At 39.9% G+C, this 18,904-nt stretch overlaps 1 protein-coding gene and 1 non-coding gene across 3 annotated transcripts in view; one reads left to right on the forward strand and one right to left on the reverse strand.

Moving 5' to 3' along the window:
* The window catches only part of samd10b (sterile alpha motif domain containing 10b), a 43,216-nt gene that overhangs the window by 17,661 nt on the left and 6,651 nt on the right, over positions 1 to 18,904 (forward strand). For both annotated transcript variants that reach the window (XM_063909814.1, XM_063909751.1), the window contains exons 2-4: positions 1,022 to 1,206; positions 10,067 to 10,235; positions 16,676 to 16,816. In XM_063909814.1, the coding sequence (XP_063765884.1) occupies positions 1,022 to 1,206; positions 10,067 to 10,235; positions 16,676 to 16,816 (495 nt within the window). The remainder of the gene's footprint in view (positions 1 to 1,021; positions 1,207 to 10,066; positions 10,236 to 16,675; positions 16,817 to 18,904) is intronic.
* On the reverse strand, positions 12,397 to 12,468 carry trnad-guc (transfer RNA aspartic acid (anticodon GUC)). Its single transcript has one exon. It is a non-coding gene; the product is annotated as a tRNA-Asp (tRNA).

Raw genomic sequence — 18,904 nt, forward strand, 5'->3', positions numbered from 1 at the left:
GCACACTTAAGCTGCATTAACTTTTAGATTGTTTGTAATAGCAACTCCTCAAGCCTATATTTAAACAAGCAGTTGCATATTCAAAGTATATTAATGATTAATGAGGCAGTAACTTTAGTGTATTTATTCTAAGGATATTTTTTGTTTGACTTGACTGGACTGCAGTGTATGCATGTGTTAGCAGGTTTATCTTAACCCTTTAGGAATATATTTCTTGTCAACACTGCGTTTTAAAAATCAAGTTACTGTGGAAAGTTGAAGAGAAGCAGCATCCTAAAGTCTCTATCTCTATTTTATTCTCCATCATGCACTCTCTTGACCTTTTTGTGCTCCCTTCCACTGTCATCTCTCTGTTGTGTCTGGATGATGTGCAGTCAAATACTCTTATCTTGAACATGACTAATGCATGCGTGTCAGGTAAAGGGAGCAATGGGTGTGTTTATCACATGGAAAATAGACCCACAGCCACAGATGACACACCCCTGTAGCCTGTTCAATTTGTGAACTGCTGAAGATGCCCTGTGGCTCTCAGAGAGCTGTCCTCTGAACATGTCGTGACAACTTGTCTGCTTAGCTGTCTCACAACACTCACTCTCTGGGAGGATAGGGTAGACACAGGGAGGGACTGATAAACACATATTTATGATGAAAGATTTAATAAGCAAAGACTAATCTAGCAAGAGAGACAGAATTCAAAAAATCATGCGCTGTCTCTGTGAATATGCACTTAGCATAATTGGAGATCACAGTGGAGTCGCACTGCTGCCCACCACCATCACCAAAACAGCCATCTGTTCGTAGCAGTCTGACAGTCAGTACACAGAGCATTTAATCTGGAGTGAATGCAAACTGTTAAGCTCTTAGAGGATTATCAATTATTTATTTTGTTGGGTTTTTTTAGGTGTTGAAGTCTCTCAGTTCATAGACAAAAGACAAGCCCATTAAACTGAGACAATGCAATCAGTGTTTGTTCTTCTCTGTCTGTTTTTCATCTCATCTTCCTTTCTCTTTCTCCTCTCAGCGGCGTCCAGCTTCAGCTTTTGCCGTGCCTCCCTGGAGCACACGCTGTCTGCTGAGGAGCTGAGCTACCAGCTGCCGCGCCGCCCCGGAGGCAGCAACCTGACCTGGCACGACGGCCGCGGCCAGAGGACAGCACACACGCGCACCGTCAAACTCCTGCAGCAGCCCGGCACAGAGGGCATCCAGGTATAAAGACATCCACACAAACAGATTCAAAGGCAATGCCGCGGAGTGTTTAAGGGCATGTTTTGCTTACAAAAACAGTTTGCAAGAACAATTTATTGTTCAGGCATCGAGGGACAGCTCAGATTTACGCAGGTTTGACTCTAACAAACATAGAAAGAGAAAGAAAGACTTCAAGGCTGGAGTGATACTTAGTTTAATTAGTAAAGCAATCTGCTGTGAAAGGCTTGGGGATAATCTGTCATTGATTTGGATTTTTTCAAAAGGAATAAATGCCGGCCACAGGGCAATCACAGCAGCATGAGAAAAAGAAAACATGCCTCTTGCCACATTTTAGAATCTAAAGAGGCAGATATTGAAAGTTTTCACTTTAATCACATTTTACAATAGCTTGGATTCAGTTCTGCCAATTACCCATAATAATTTGAGTGGCCTATTGTCATTTAATTCATAATTTACCATTAAAATTGTATTTTTGTTTATGACATTTTCTTCCGTATTTATGCCTTTTCATTTTGTTTCTTATTTGTTATTTGTGACACATTTCAAATAGCCGTTCAAGGTAATCTGGTTGTTTCTCTGGCTCCTGGAATCAAACTGTAACTATTATTACTACTACTACTAACAATTAAAAGTTATTTCCAGTTTGTATAGTAAAAAGATCAAAGTAAAGTTAAATTTAATGACATTTTTATAGTTTTATTTCTGCATTTGTGATAATCTCTATCTCATTATTTAAAGTTGTTCTAACATTAAAGTCCAACGTTATAATTACTATAATAATTCACTTGAATGATGTTGCATTGAATGACATCCCTGTGCTGGATAAAATATATTAATAATTATAGTTGGAACTTCTTTTTAGAAGCTTAGTTAAGAAAATATTATTTCCCTTGAGGTGTGGTTTGCAGTATAATATTAATATAATCCTGTGTGAATTAAATGGTGGTCCATAAAAGCTTTCCACTGTAATCTTAAAAGCAGTGACTGCAACTATATGTGAGAGACAGAGTGGTGTAATGAAGCTGCCATGACTAGGGTGGGTAAAAGCCATATGTACTCTGTGGAAGATAATCTCTTCGCATCAGAGAGAAAAGAGAGCATTAGTGCATCAGCGGCAGGGGTGCATCTTTGGCTGTGAAATCTCAGTGGCACCAGGAAGTCTAATTGTTTTATCTTGTACATGATGTTGGCCGAGCCTGTAGTGGATACCGCCAGAGAGAAACTGGTTTTGTAACGAGTGCTAAGAGAACTGTTATCTCACTACTTGTGATGTAACTCTGCTTGTGCAAGGAAGCACATGCTGCATAAAAATGGACTTAATATTGTCCCATGTGTCTGAAAATCTCATTTATTCCACAGATGCATGTTTTTCCCCCTGAAGCTCAGCAACAGCTTCAACAGAACTGACTGGTATAAACACCGGGTATGAAAGTCATTTCGGTGCTGAATGGCTGGTGGGGAATGCTTGCTTGGTGGCTCAATATCTCAGCAGTATAATGTAAGCGCAGCAGCCAGAGCATCATTTAATTCCACACATTGCTCTTGTGCAAAATGGAAGCCCATCTGTGCTGCACCAGAGAGAGGCAAAACAAAGAGGGAAAAGAATCTATTTTAAGGCATCCCGCCTGTGTTTGACCTAAAACACCATATGACACAACAGCCTTCATCCTGGCTACTACTCTTACATGAAAGAGAGCCGGTAGTCCAGTGGAAGTCATTTGTTCAGTCTCTCTGCCATAAGAAAGATGGCTGTAAAATGTACATATGCACCTCGAGATTGTTCAATAATCCATAAAAGACTTCCCCCTCAGCTATAACAGCTATAAAAGGCTTAATAAAAGACGAGTGGGAAGCTGTTTCCATGTGATTACACAGGGACTGGATAATTAAACCTCCTCCATACCATGAGAAGTACGGCTTATCATTTCCTTGTGGCAACAAGCCTCTTCATGCATTATTCAACCACTGTTAGAGCCGTCCAGCCCTCTCTGATGTGTCTGTGTGTCTCTTGCATTCACAACCAAAATCAGAGTCCCTTTGTACCTCTAGTCTGAACAATCTGTGTCAAAAACCACGCTTCAGGTGCATATCTCATGAGGTCCACTGGTAATAGTCCCGTGCGAGAAGGGTTTTAGGGTCTTAATGTGTGTATACGTGGGTTGTGTGGATTGGCATCTTTGGGTCCATTTCTCTCAGGAGTGATGATTAGATTATTCTCCATTACACCGGTTGTGCACACATCAGCTGTAATGAGGGAGCCGGTTGGGACCTGGGGAATCTTCCTTATCAGTTAAGAAAAGCTAATATAACACAGTATGCACTCATATGCAAACTTCTGTGCACATACACATACATACGCACACACAAAACCACAAATATGGGTTTTTGCAATACTGACCAAATAGGCAGATCCACACTTACTTAAGTACATGCAACATTATGTAACATATATTTACATATAAGTGTTGTCATTCAGCATTTTTCAGTGGTATAGTATAAATATATAATATATAATTGGATTTACACCCTGGTCGATGTTTCAGGAATTCTCTAGAGATGAAAGTGAGTTTCTGGAAACAAGGCTGATTCTGCACTACTGTACAAGGTTAGAAGTTAATTTGGGCTGTAAACAGATGAAATTACATGGACCACACCAGCAGCGGGTCTTAAAATTGAGGTTATACACTCATTTGTGTTCTTACATAAGTGTATGTGGACCAGTATGCAAACCTATCCAGTTGTATTGATTTCCAAATAATGACTCATTGCATTGTCGCACCGTCTACATCATCCTTGAATTGGCTGTTGTGCGACTAGCCAGATGGGTTGAGGGAGGGGTTTGCGGGTGTCTCATTTTGCTTTCTGACACACAGCTTGTGGGTGAACCTTTAAATGAGACCGGGGAATAGGTGAAATAACAGACACAAATTAGGAAGTAGCAGCAGCCACTGTGCCTTCTCTCCATATATCAGAACCAAGCCTGTTAGAGAAAGTGTGGCCCTTATTCACTAAATTGCCATGCTGGGTTTGCAAATACAAAAGACCTCTCTGTGATTGTGTTTCCTCCATATTACAGTGGCGGAACTTTCCAGCAGATACCAACATAAACAGTGAATTGTATCGGAGCAAAAACACACAAATATAACACACAATGCCTTTAACTTTGACCACTCATAACCTATATGGAACACTCCATTAGTCACTGTTATGATTGTCCTGCATCTCTGCTTTAGTAAGACTACATTAAAAAACTGCCAAACTCCACTTTGTGCACTGCTGCCATGACATCAAATTGGGGTCTGCATTTTGCTCTGTACCACCCTGAATCATACATTTACCGTATTCACTGACAGGCATGAATATTCCTAGTGTATATTGTGTGCCCAAATCTTGTACAGTAATAAGCTGCCCACTGCTACTATATTTTATAGATTACATTGTATATTTTAGGCTACATTTTTGCTGCATTTTTTTTATCTTGTCTGTGTCTGAGATTGATGGTTCAACCGACAGTGTGTTGGTTAATTACTTTACTTCTTTGGACTAGTCTGAAATATCGTTCAAATTTTGACCAGACAACCATCATCACCTGAAGATGATTCTGGCCTTGGTGAGCCCTGAATTTTTTACCAACAGCATATACGCATCTCATTTTCTTTCCAATAAATTGACACACATTTTTGTACAGGCATTCATGGAACTAGATGATTAATCCACACAATGCTCCTGTAGCGCCAACGCAAGGTGGACATTTGTGTCTTTTCTTTGTGAAATGTCACAACAACTATTTGATGGATTGTATTTTGGCCTTTTGATGGGACTCCATCATCACCCATGACGATTACCTGTCACATAAAAAGACGTTTTTATTTACTGATTCATGGAGCTGCTTTCTCAGATTGCAAAAGAACCAGGGAGACTGCCCTCAACAGAAAAGTGAATGTTTGGGTTGTGTATTGCAAAACCTGGAAATAAAGAAGTCACCTCTTGTATGCAAATAATGATCCCACTGAAGGAAAGGCAGATTTAGAGCAATGTTTTTATACAACCACAAAACCTCATAGAGGGGGTCCGGTGGGTGTTTGGGCGTTAATATGTCTGACTCACAGCAGAGGCTGTGGCTGAATCTCACTTTCTTGCTAAAGACATCACTGGTTTGTTTTAGTTTTTTTGTAAACCTGACCATGTGCAAACTTAACTCTTAAGTGCTTTTATTTCCCTACATTTGATTAAACTGAAAGGTGGTAGATCAGACAACCCTGATATGAATCCTATCACCTCACCTGTTGTCAACCTAAGTGCTGGCACTTCATGCAAGTAGCATCTTTGGTGGCTGATGGCTTTGATGGTGTTTTGATGATGAAGTAGAGAACTGAGGTTTTAAAGACCGAGACACAGAGAAAAACAAATAAGCGAGTGTTGCTCTGTCCGAGACACATGTTTGACTGATGCAAAATAGAGAGCTTTGTAAAAAATCCCATCTGGCCTTTTGTCCCCCTACTGAGAGTCTGCTCACATTTGCATGAGTGCAAAACATTTAGAAACTGTGTGTCTCGAGGACAACCACAGGCAGAGCTGTGCGGCAGCTAACAGAGACTGACAGTTATCCCACTTGCCCACACTCTTGCACAAGAGCACACTCATGAAAACTAACACATAAACTTTATCAAAATCACAGAGACATGCTCAAACACATATGCATAAAGAGTAAACAGAAAAGACACACAGGGGGGGTTGATTCAGTGATACTGAGAGGAAAGAAAACATGGAATGAGAAAATAAGAAGAAGTGAGAAGGATTTATGAAGAATCATCTGTCAGTATCCGTCAGGGTCTTTGGGATTGAAGAGACTGATTGAAGATCTGATTCTGTAACGACAGCAGAGGATGAGGTAGATCGGCAGAGTAGATGGGGAGAGAGAAAGAGAGAGCTGTTAGACATCAGAGCTTACAGAGAAGATAGAAGAAAACTGTTTAGTAACCTGTGGAGACATAAAGTGACAGCAGGAGAAGATGCAGAGCCAAGAGGATAAGGCAGGTGTGAGGTAGAGTGCATGGCGTGCAGATTATAAATATATAAATCCCAGATTGATTTACAGACACACACACACACACACACACACACACACACACACACACACATACACACACACACACACACACACACACACACACACACACACACACACACACACACACACACACACACACACACACACACACACACACACACACACACACTGCTAATTGGCGTAGCATCATTGATCAATCTTGGGCAGGATGTGCAGAGACACATCACAAACGGTCACAAAGAAAGAATTTCAAGGATTCACCACGCTCTGCTGACTTTTGGCTTATCCTGATTCAGTTACACTGAGAGGCAAGACATGCAGTTGTAATCGCAAAAAGAAAACTTACAGTATGCACCTTAATGGACAAAAAGTAGCTCCATGCACAGAAGTCAAGGCACAAAGAAGATGGAAGGGAGGAAACAAGAGAGAGGAAGGTGAGGCGAGGGAGGATGGACGATGTCAGGCAGGCCGGGGATAAAATTTACGAGGAGCAGGTAGAGGCGGGATAAGAGACATGATGGAACAAAGAAAGCAGGAAAGGACAAATAAGCTTTCAGAGGATACAAACACAAAGATCAATCGAGAAGTGCAGAGAAAAAAGTCGGAGTGTGTGGACTAGTAAGAGGGAGGAGGAGAAGGAACACAGCAATATCACAGAGACAGAACTCATCTTGTTGATACAAAGAATCAGCAAATTAATTTATTGCATTAATTTCCACAAAAGTAAAGGCATAGGAGAAATGAAATATAAAAAGGTCCATGTGGGTCAATAATAGTTATTTGAGAAGACTAAAAAAATCTGTACATGAAGATACAGCCATCGGACATTTAGCATTATGTTTATAGCATGAAACAGCTAGCATGGTGACAAAGTACTACCTGTCTTTATTTAAAACAGACCATCTAAGTTAGACTTAAAAATATGAATATGAAGATCTACATGCACTGTGCAGCTGCATAGTTTATTTTTCAGGCTATTTTTTCTTTGATTGTATTGGCCTCAATCAAATACAAGATATGTGTATATAAGTAACACAATATTTTCATGTTAAATCAAGTGAGGACTGCTAAAACACATGACTTTGGCCAACTGTCCTGGCCCTTTTGTTGCTTACTACAACATACCTATCTATTACCTACCCCCCTCTGTCTGTCCTTCTTTGTCCTCCACCTCTCATTAGACTTCTGCCCCATATACAGCCGCCACTTTGCCTATTCAGCCCCTCCATCTCTCTCCTGAACGTAATACATGTGGGAGCTCCTCCCGCTGAACAGAAGTAGGTCTCAGGAGTGGGGGCAGTAGTAAAGGGTGAACAGGCAAACACAGAACTGGCCAGAGGAGATATGGTCTGATGGATGGCCAGAGAACAAGGGAGTAAAAGTGAGGGAGGAAGAGGAACGAAGGAGGGATAAAATAAAGAGAAGCTATCATTCCATTTTCCTTCTGTCTGGCTTCTTGATGATGAAGGCCATTACTCAGTCAAAGAGTTACCCATTGCCTCTGCACACTGCCTGCTCTATTTGTCTATTTCTTTTGTCTGACTTTTCCCCCCTGTGTCTGCCACCTTCCCTTTGGTTGGATGTATTTATTAATAACATTTAGTGTACAGTTTTACAAGTGTCAGCAAATGTCCAAAATATTACATATTTTCATCAGCACAACGTATATGCTATGATCTCAGTTTAAATTATGCACTTTATTGTATTTTCTTATGTGTTGATGCAATGTCATGTAGCTTAGTCACGATGATATGTGTTTACAGATTATGTCGGTCATCTTTTGGAAAGCATCTCTGTATACATGTTAATGTCTATGGTAAAACTAAGTTCTAGATTGCCAATTTACCTGAGTAATTGGCCAGTGGGAAAAATGCAGAAAGGATGAAGTTAAATATGACCATTCACAAATGAGGAAACCCCCTTTGTCCACATTCAATCTTCCACAAGGAAGAGCCTTTCCACAACCTTTCAAACGCAGCGTTCACACGGTTCCGTCGCGTTGCGTTGCTCGGAGGGCGTGTCTGGCGCTTGGGGTTAACGCAACCAATAACAAATCATACTGCTAGCTGTCCATTCAATGTTAAAACGAAGTACACTGGATATAAACTCCCCAAACAGGCGAATGTATACCAGTTTCACCCACTCTCTGCCACCTCCCTCCATGCCTGGTTCCTCCTGCTTGTGTCCCTGTATGTGTACAGGAGGTGCGTCAAGTGTCAATGCAACGGAACCATGTGGACGGGCCATAACTCATTCTCAATTAATGATGGGGGCTGGGGCAGTACATTGGGGTTATTAAAATGGCTTTACTTGCATTAGAAGTATGTGTGTAATTATGAAACGGGCGAACACATGGAGTTGTTTTCAATTATGGCCTACAAAGCATTGGTGCTTAAATTGACAGGTGGAAATTACAACTGCAGGCAAATATGTAGATAGATATGAACCTGTGTCCATCACTTATTGCTATGTGAAAGTACTCTGGGAGCTGGTATTAGTGTCATTAACAAAAAAGTGATGAGGAGAACATTGGATATTAAGCAACAAAAGTGTGTGCAAGCTGCATTTGTGTGTATGACATTTCAGCATACATAATCCCATTAAATGCAGTCAGTTATGGAGTGGAAGGTTTGGCAGCAGTTCTGTGTTTTTCTGTTGAAAATCTGCCAAAGCCTTTGTTGTGGAGTTGGCACAGTCAGAGCATGAATGAATGGCTTAGATATGAGACAAAGTCACACAAGTAAGAGAGCTGAGGGGACAAGGAGTGGTTGTCTTTCCGGCCTATATGAACTGGATGTGACTTTATTAATGACCCTATTAATTCCCCGCACAGAGCCATGAGTCGTGACAGACAAAGAAAAAAGCCTGAAATCTTTTAGGAGAGAGAAATGGAGTATGAGAGGAATAAAGACACATACTGTTGTTGAAAGACTGTATGACAGAATCACACTATTGCAGCATTAGTCGCTGCATAATGAAGATACCACTGTCACCAAAAATTACCTTTGTAAAAAGATCACAGCATAACATGATACTGCACAGCCAATGTTGGGGAAAATAATATACGAAATATAATTAGTGTATCAAGATATGTCGTTGGTAGAGGGGTGAAGTGTCACATTGTACAGAATGTGAACATTGACATACATGAGAAAATATATCTTCTACCTGCTGCGTGAGAACATATAGCAGCAGATAGCAGCGTTACATTTGTCTCTCTAAATTGGGGCTGAAAGGCAAAGACCGAGTGCAGTGCTCCTTTTAATCAAATGAACGGCATCTGTTTCCCCTACCCTGCCTACAAGCTTTTAAACTTTATGTTCCCTGTTAGTTTGGGATACATTTGAGCTCATTATGTTAATTTCAGAATGTGAAGAGTAGGCTAAAGCTTTTGAAAATGTTTGGTGGTTAAACTTGTACACATTTCTTACTTGAGAGATAACACTGCTGACTTCACGTTACTGTATAAACCCCTAATAAGCTGCTTTTCATTGCACTACTTTATTTGCAAATGTACTACCTGAAGGGATTTTGTTACAAATGGCATTACAAAACTTCTTCCTAGCTAATTTCACGTTAATGAGAAAATCCAGCAAGTTGGAAATTTAAGTAAGCTATAGTGATTACAAGGTAATTATCTGGGAATATCAATCATCAAACCTGCATCATATTGCACCTCAGAAAATGAATACATACATATACTCACAAACTCTGTCTTGCTAATACTGTACCTACACACATGCAGCAGCACAGTGCATCTGTTAATACTCTGTTGTTGTTGTGTTCCAGTTGCGTCCAGGTGAAGCCTTCACTGTGTATCACACCAGCCCTACTCTGTCCAGTCTGTCCAAACCTGTGGTGCTGTGGACTCAGCAGGATGTCTGCAAGTGGCTTAAGAAACATTGTCCTCACAACTACCTGACATATGTAGAGGCCTTTTCCCATCATGCCATCACAGGTACTGTACAACACACACAGATGCATGCACAGAAACCATGGGTCTGTTTCAGCTTCATTTATTGTAATGATTGATAATGACTACTTTTCATATTTGAAACGTATCAACGCGTTTATTTGATTAAATGACCTACATAGGAGATGTCTTTATAGATGTTCTTCCCTCGCAGTGATATCCCCAGTCCCTTGTCTATTCACCTCAGCTCCTTTGATTCAGCCCAGCAGAGATGCTTCTGTAGACAAAGATATTGGAAACCAAATGCCATAAAAGGCTTACCAAATGTCACATAAGTTTTATTTTAGGTTTGTGGTTCCACAGCTTAGCTTTTTCAACTGGAAACAGGTTTACATCCAAATCTCTCCAAAGGAGATTTAAAAGGCATTCATGTGAGGTAACGAAAGTGCAGCCTATTTTTGGAGTAGAAAGGGAAAGCTGCGGAAAGAATGGTGGGTTATCGTGTTTCGAGTTCAAACACCCCAGCCCCCACACACATATATATTTATTTGTTAGAAAGCCCACATAAATGCATGCGAGTGTATGCACTCACAAACACAATAGACACACATGAGCAGGTACATTTAAATGTGTACAAAAACACACAAATACACATTAGTCGCACACATTGACAGACCAGACGGTAGAGCAGTTCCTTTCTCAGTGAACAGATTGCTGTTCCACGCCGTAGGGTCAGCCACCACTCACTTACGTACACACACACACACACACACACACACACACACACACACACACACACACACACACACACACACACACACACACACACACACACACACACACACACACACACACACACACACACACACACACACACAGTGTTAATAATGCTGCCACTGCCATAGTTACAGCAGCTCTGATCTGATCCTTTTTTATTTATGTATTCGAAAACCAAGAGAGACAGAGGCAGAGGCTTAGATCCAATTATTCTTATGTATTCACTTGCTGATGTCCAGCTGGATTTCATTTTGGCAGGGTTATAAACTTCTGGTTATTCTTGCGCAAATTTTGTGTGAATATGCCGTTTGTTGTTGATTCATATGGTCAGCATCAAAGACACATAAACAGAGGGATGTTGGATCACACCCACAACTTAGAAATGGATTGTGTGTCTGAATCATCTTAGTTCAGTGACCCAGTAGTAATTTTCTCTCTCTCGGTCTCTCAGTAATGGCACCATTACAGTGGAACAAGCTGCCTGGGGAGATCAGTGTAGCTTCTTCACTCGCTCTTGCTTTTATATCTAATATGTGTGTGTGTGAAGGTTCATGCTGCCATCTTTTGTTATACTCTTATTCATTGTATCATGACTGATGTTAGCCTCTGTCTCTTCTTTCCCCAATATTGTCGGTAGAAGCAGACAAGGTTAGATACTCTGATTCAGTTTAATGCTTGTCAAAAGCAGGAAATAGGTCGTCAGACTGTGTGCAATGTGATTATAATTCTGATCCACCACAGAGAAAGGTCAGGATGAATGGTGTTCCCTAAATCACATCTGTGATTGCTTCTCTAGTTGACAGGCAAGCCTGATTTACCATTGGTGTGTGACAAAAACACTTTAATTCTTGTCAATTTAAGATATTTGTACTTATATCATATTACAGTCTGCAGTACATTGACTTGAACGTTTTAGTTCCTAGTTATTGGCATTAATTTATTTGTAATGAACTAAGATTGATTGTCTCATATCATTACATATAGCATACTCATATGGAACCAATCCAAACACTGATGGTATAGGTAAGCATTTGTCTATGCAATCAACATTTACTGCAGAGTGACAATTTAAAGCACATTTTTGCAACTTTGAAGACTGATTGTTCTCTTTGTTCATTTAGAATTTGCATGGTGTTGTTTTTATTAAAAGATCTTAAGAAGATGAAGAAGATTGAAGATTCAACTTTATTGTCATTGCACAGAGTACAAGTACTAGGACAACGAAATGCGGTCTCTGCATTTGACCCATCCTAGTGTTAGGAGCAGTGGGCTGCCATTATGTACGGCGCCCGAGGAGCAGTGTAGGTAACCAGTGTCTTGCTCAGGGACACCACGGTGGCACTTGGTCTTTCGGGGAGTTGAACTGGTGACCTTCCAGTTCCCAGGCCAAGCCCCTATGGACTTCGCCAAAACCGCCCAAATGTTATTCCTCCCCGTCGGGGAATTGAACCCCGGTCTCCCGCGTGACAGGCGGGGATACTGACCACTATACTAACGAGGAACTGTGCTTCAACCACACCTTTAGATTTTCTCATAGCAGTGCTATATATATATATATATGTGTAGCCAGACTAGTTGTCAGAATAGTGAAAGTTGATCAATTTGCATTCACAATAAGCATTTATGTTTTATGCATTTAGTCAACACTGCGTGCACCATGACAAGAAAATGCAAAGGCACTGTAGGTCAGCATGTTCGAAGACTTTCTCTCAGACAGTCACTAAACTGTCATCTGTAAATATACTGTGTGTATATATATATATATATACTCTACTTTTTCATGGCTGCTGCTGCTGCATATATTTAATTAACATACTGAGATCAGGCTACACAACCTCAAAATGTGGTCTTTCAGATTGCATTACATTCCTGCTGCATGAATTTACAACATGCAGTAATCTATTTTTTTGATTATCATGATAATATATACAGATGCAGCTCACAATGTTTTTATCATGTGTGAGTTGCAGAGGATGCAGATGGGATGTAGACCGGAAGGGAAAATACAATATATAGGTTAAAAGTTTAAGTGAGTTGTGGACAAAGGGGGTTAGGGGCTACACACTTACCTTGGTAAGGATGTAATATAGTAAAGGCGTTTAGGGACAGCATGGACTGAATTGCTCTACTATCAAAGGATTAATCCAAAGCTTATTCTTTTATAAGGAAGCCATTACCTTCCTCCCTTTCAAATTGCTTTTTAGGTGGGCTTAAGTGTCATTATTGTCCTATAGCTGAGGAGAACTGTTTCCCAGTTGCCCACAGACGTTGTTAATAAGCAATTTATTTTGAAGCCAAATTGAGAAAAGCGATCTCCATTGAAATAGCTTTTGTTTTTGTGTCTCTTTTTTCCCTGTGACAGCACTACTTTCCCTATCTGCAGGCAATTATTAGGAGCTGCATTAAGTCTGTCTGCTGGGAATTGATTTGAGCTCCATTTATCGGCTTTGTGTCATTTGTACACACATACACACACTACCACACAAACCTAGGACAGTGTTTTTTCTAGGACACACTGGTACTGATATTGCAAACACAAACCAGAGGGCTGTTGGAGACATGGGTTAAAGAGGTTGATGAGTGTGCAAGTGCGTGTGTAAAAAATAACTGTAACTGGGCACAAAATAAAAGGAAAGTGATTGTTGTTGTATCCACAAGATAGTTGTGCTCACACAAAATGAGTTGTTCCACTTCATGTGCTGGAATGAGGGAGCCACTGGACTCTGAGGAGAGGGAAATAATCTGCCTTATTTTGAATCACACACACACACACACACACACACACACACACACACACACACACACACACACACACACACACACACACACACACACACACACACACACACACACACACACACACACACACACACACACACACACACACATTAATCCATGACAAAAGCTAACTGGTTTGTCATGGCTTAGTCTCCCAGACAGTGGAGACTTACACACTGTAGAGGCAGCTATTGTCTGCATTGTTCCAGCCCATCTGGTTGAAACGCAAGTACTGGCTGACAGTTCTGTCCTCAATTAGCTTGCCTGGGTCCAGTAAAACCTAAACATCATATCTCAAGGGTTAACGTTTGAGTAATAAAACATATAATGCTAATACCCTCTGACATCTTTGTCAGTAGTATGTCCTAAAACTACAAGGTGTCAATCACTCAACCTTAAAAAAGCTGTTTTAACAACAAAAAAAACGACTGTTTTAACAATTAAAATATACGGACAAATATACCTGTGATAACTAGCATCTATAAGAAATTGAATTAAATACTTAATTTTCTAAGTTTTTAATACTTGAATCAGATGCATTTTTGAAACTGAAACCTTGACCTCCAGAGAGCTGGAGTTTCACTTGTAAGAGTGTATGGTTCAGCAGATGAGTCAAATGTATGAAAACATGGGAATACTGACTAGAAGTCCAGTAACATATAATGAGTTCCAGTTGTAGAATATTCAACTTTTAAGGGGCTGGTAGACATCAACAGAAGTGCCAGATGGTGAAGAGCTTCGCATGTCCCCTCACCCAGGGACAGAACTGAAATTCTGCCAGAGGCTTCAAGATAGAAAAGTCCCTTATGCAAGTGCCTGAGGGCGCAATCCAAAAGTGTTGGCAGTGAAACAATATTTCAATTATTGTGATTAAAAGAGGATGTCTTGATACTGAAGAGCTTCAAGACACTTTAGGATGTCTTGCTGACGACTGCCTCCTCAGTTTGTATAAGCAAGACACTGCACGCCACTGCACTGATTAAAAATAATACAATCCACATGAGCAAAGATGGAGCAAAAGTCGTAATACGCTGACAAAACAACTAACTTCTCTTCCAAAATGTGCACAGTCAGTCAATTGAGTGCTAAAATTGTAAAATAAATGTCACAATATCCTTCTTCTGTTAGAATACAGTGGTATGGCATTAGTATCAGTTCTAGGGAAAATGGGCAAAGGAATGATGCAGTGCTTTTACTTTACCCTATGTTGCTGAGGTCATGATGATGGGAACAATACAGCTTGGGGCATGTTACATTCGTTTTTACCAAATGTTTGAGAGGCACTTAGCCCCGGCTGGGTCCACTGTGGGTCACAACAGACCTGCCTCGGTCTATCACTATATTACTCACATAAATCTCCTACACCCTCAGGCCTGTTGTTATGAAACCTGACTCTGTTAGGGAAATATATAATATATATATTAGTCGGACTCTATTCTCTTTTCATTTACCTTTGCCTTGTCTTCTTATGTTATGCTTTGTTTCGTTTTTCTCTCTCTTGCACTACTTAGACAGATGTGCTCATTAGCTACTGTTGAGTGAAGGAACAACAAACATAGTTATTGTGTCCAATTATCTATATTTTGAGTATGTGTATGTGTGTGATAAAGCGAGACACTGGAAAGTAAACTTTTGCTATGTGCATGATATGAGAACATACTATAGAGAAAGACCGCGATACAGAGCATGCAGGGATGTCTTCTGGAAGGAAATAGGAATGTATGGAATGATATGGAGAGTGAGCTGCATGAGTAATGAGTCTAATTATGATTTGGGCATGGTACAGAGCCACTGCAAGTATGATGGATTCCTCTTCTGTCTGCACCGGTGAAGGACACAGCTCCCATACCTATTGTAACCTGTGTGTGTGCGTGCTTGTATTACCACATTGTCCAAGTTTTGCATATTGCCTTTGTATTTATGTGAGTGCAGCTCGGTTGTAAAATCTGTTTACTTTGGGTAATGGTATGTTAAATGTGTGTGTGTCCCCAGGGTTAACTTCGGAACTCTGTAGTAAAGATCCAGCCAACCTGAGCAGTGGCAGACTCTTTATTGTACTAAATAGTGCTAACCAGGAAATTAACACTGTATGCATGGAAATCACATAGTAAATCTACAGCATAAATGCACCTATGCACATTCTTCACACATGCAATAGCTAAGTCCTCACACTCTTACATTTAGGGTTGCATATCCCTTTGAAATACATGTGCAGAATCAGTGATTACAGTGGATGATTTATATATTATCATCTTATAACACCAGGGAGTTAGACTTACTTGAATGCAACTGTATGAGGTAATTAAATCCTAACATTGAATACAAAGGTAAAAGGTAGCACACACATAGATCTTCAGCATAAAGTTGCGGTATCTCAAACTCACCAATTTATTAGTAGACAAATAGATTTATTAGTTAATATATATTCCTGTATCCAGTCTATGGCACAAATAAAAAGTGTTCCTGCTGCTTTTTTTTAGGCCTTCTGAAAAATGATATCATATGAAATGGTTTTAATACTCTGTGCGATATAAAATATAATTGTACCTTTGTTATCTAGCTGATACCACACTACATTCTACATGTTACACTTCATTTATTTTATAAATGCTGCTGCTGCTACTTTTCTACCTGAAAGTATACTTTGATTACATGACTTTTATTACAAATGTGTACTCTGTAAATTGTAATTTGCATGCCCTTTATCTCATATTGTTTTACCTTTTGTAACAATATAAATGACCACTCTGTGAGACGAATAAAGGAATTCTGATTCTGATAATGACAAATATACATGGGCTAAATTGAATGACTCTTATGGTACTGTATTATTTATGCTGCAGTACCGTGAATATTATAATTGGGTTGAAAGATGCCTATTTTACAAAATAAAAGGAGGAACTTCATTGATGTACCTCTCCTCCTTGCAGGACGGGCGTTGCTTCGTTTGAACGGGGAAAAGCTAGAGAGGATGGGAATCGTCCAGGAGACGCTGAGGCAGGAGGTCCTCCAACAAGTCCTCCAGCTGCAGGTCAGAGAAGAGGTCCGCAATCTGCAGCTCCTAAGTAGAAGTAAGTAACTAGACAGTGTTTGGGTAACAATGTTTCTGTGAGTATATGTGTGCACAGGGAAAGAAAGAGAGTGGAGAGCAGTTTGGCTAAATTGGGTGGAAGTAGTCTGAGACCACGCGCACCTGCTGTGACATTCGTGGAGTTGGACATGGAAGTGCAATTGTTTGTGGCTGCGTGGGGCTTTATTGATAGGAGCTCTTGATTTGCTGCCCGGCCGCTGAATGATGGCTTTGGTAAACACTTTTATTATCCAGTCATCAATAACTGGCTTCGTCAATCACTGCTGACCTTGATTCAGCAGTTGCTTCTTGCAAACCTGTTTCAGCTTTTGTTGTGCTTGTTGAACGTAATTGTTTTCTATTTTCATTCATGGCTAGGAAAGTCATCAAATTACATTTCCACACAATTTCCTTCCTCTCAAACTGGATTTCAAATATAACCTGGATATTGTTTTAATCCTTCAGTTTTTCAATGAAATGTTACCCAAAGGTTCCTTGATAATAGGTTATCTTTTCGAGAAGTATACTATAGGACTAAATGGTGTTAACTTGTCAAGGGTTTTACACGTTTATTAAGTCGTATGTAATCATTTGATGGATGAGTGGTGTCATGTTTCTTTTCATTATGTGTTCAGAGCCAAATGCACTGAGCAACTTAGAGATTTTTCACTGTTTTATCAGCAGCAGCATCACCATGAGCTCATGTCTCAAAGGAGGGGATGTGCTGCATGCTTTATGCTTTAGTTGTTTCCAATGTACGTCAGTAATTCAGTTTTCTAACAATAGCGTCTGGAGGTTTTGTCTGCTGTCTTCTTATTCATGGGGCACCATGGAGTGCAGAACATTGTCTGCAAAAATAATAAAATGAAAACAAGTGCATAAAATGTTCTCCAAATTGTCCAATCTGCCTTGACATAAATTCATTTGACTAAAACAGAGCAGTACATTTGTAAATGCAGTGAAATGAAGTGTTTATGCCACCAACTGTTCATTATGAACTGATAATGTGAGGGCTCTTACAATCACCAGTTCCATTCAAACAAGTAAATGAAGTGGTCTTTGCAATCTGTCATGCTCACTCTCATTTTCTGATCATTCATGTTGCCCATGCTGCTACGGTTTCTTTCTCTCCTCTGTCTGCGTTGAGGTAAAAGCTTTACAGAAATTATAGAAAGAACTCTTGGTTTGATGCCGATTTTAATCTATCCATGATCCACCTTTGGGACCTGAAAGTGTTTTGTCGAGACAAAATCATACGCGTATAGAGCCAGAGATTTTGAGAGAGCTCCACCACCCCACAGCAATATGAGAAGTGAGTGTGAGGGAGACAGAGCAGGAGATATAAAAGAAAGACACCTAGTACTACAAACCGGAGATCTAAGCCATAGATGTGGGCTCCTGACTGTGAGATGACATTTAGAAATGTAATAAATGAATCCGAAGACATCGAATAGCACAATATAAAATAGTTTGAACAATTTAGGAAAATAACTACTGCAATCAAAGAACAGTCCTTATCGGTCTGAATGATGAACAAAAAACAGACACTGGACAAGTTATTGATTCTTACATTTACAAAGGCCTTTGATTACAACCACTTGAATCTCCAATTGCAATTAAAGAGTAGCAGTCACACAAGAAGAACAACCAGTATATGAAGGACTTAATTGGGCTGTTATTCAATTATAATGATCATTAACCACACACAAACCACCCTTTCTTTGAGCGGATGATGATGCAAAAGACCAAATTATGTACATTGAAAATCAGTTAGAACTGTGAACTTTTTCACATAAACTTTTAGCATTTCTGCCTCAAAGTTTCACAAGAAAGTGACAGAAATGTAATGATCGAGAAATTGGGGATGGTACGCAGCATAATACCTGGCCAGACTGAACCCAGCTTTATGTGTCTTTTAACTATTGGATCAGAACTACCTAACTCCCTCAGTGCTCATTTATTGTTTCATCTATTTGGTTTTTGCTCATTCCTCTTAAACTTTCCATTGCATTCGTGTCAATCAAGAATGTTGAATTTAATCAAACTGAATTAAATTGAGAGATGGAATGCAATTGACTGGTAAGGAGAA

This window comes from Eleginops maclovinus, chromosome 1, assembly GCF_036324505.1.
Source record: "Eleginops maclovinus isolate JMC-PN-2008 ecotype Puerto Natales chromosome 1, JC_Emac_rtc_rv5, whole genome shotgun sequence".
In the NCBI taxonomy this organism is placed as follows: domain Eukaryota; kingdom Metazoa; phylum Chordata; class Actinopteri; order Perciformes; family Eleginopidae; genus Eleginops; species Eleginops maclovinus.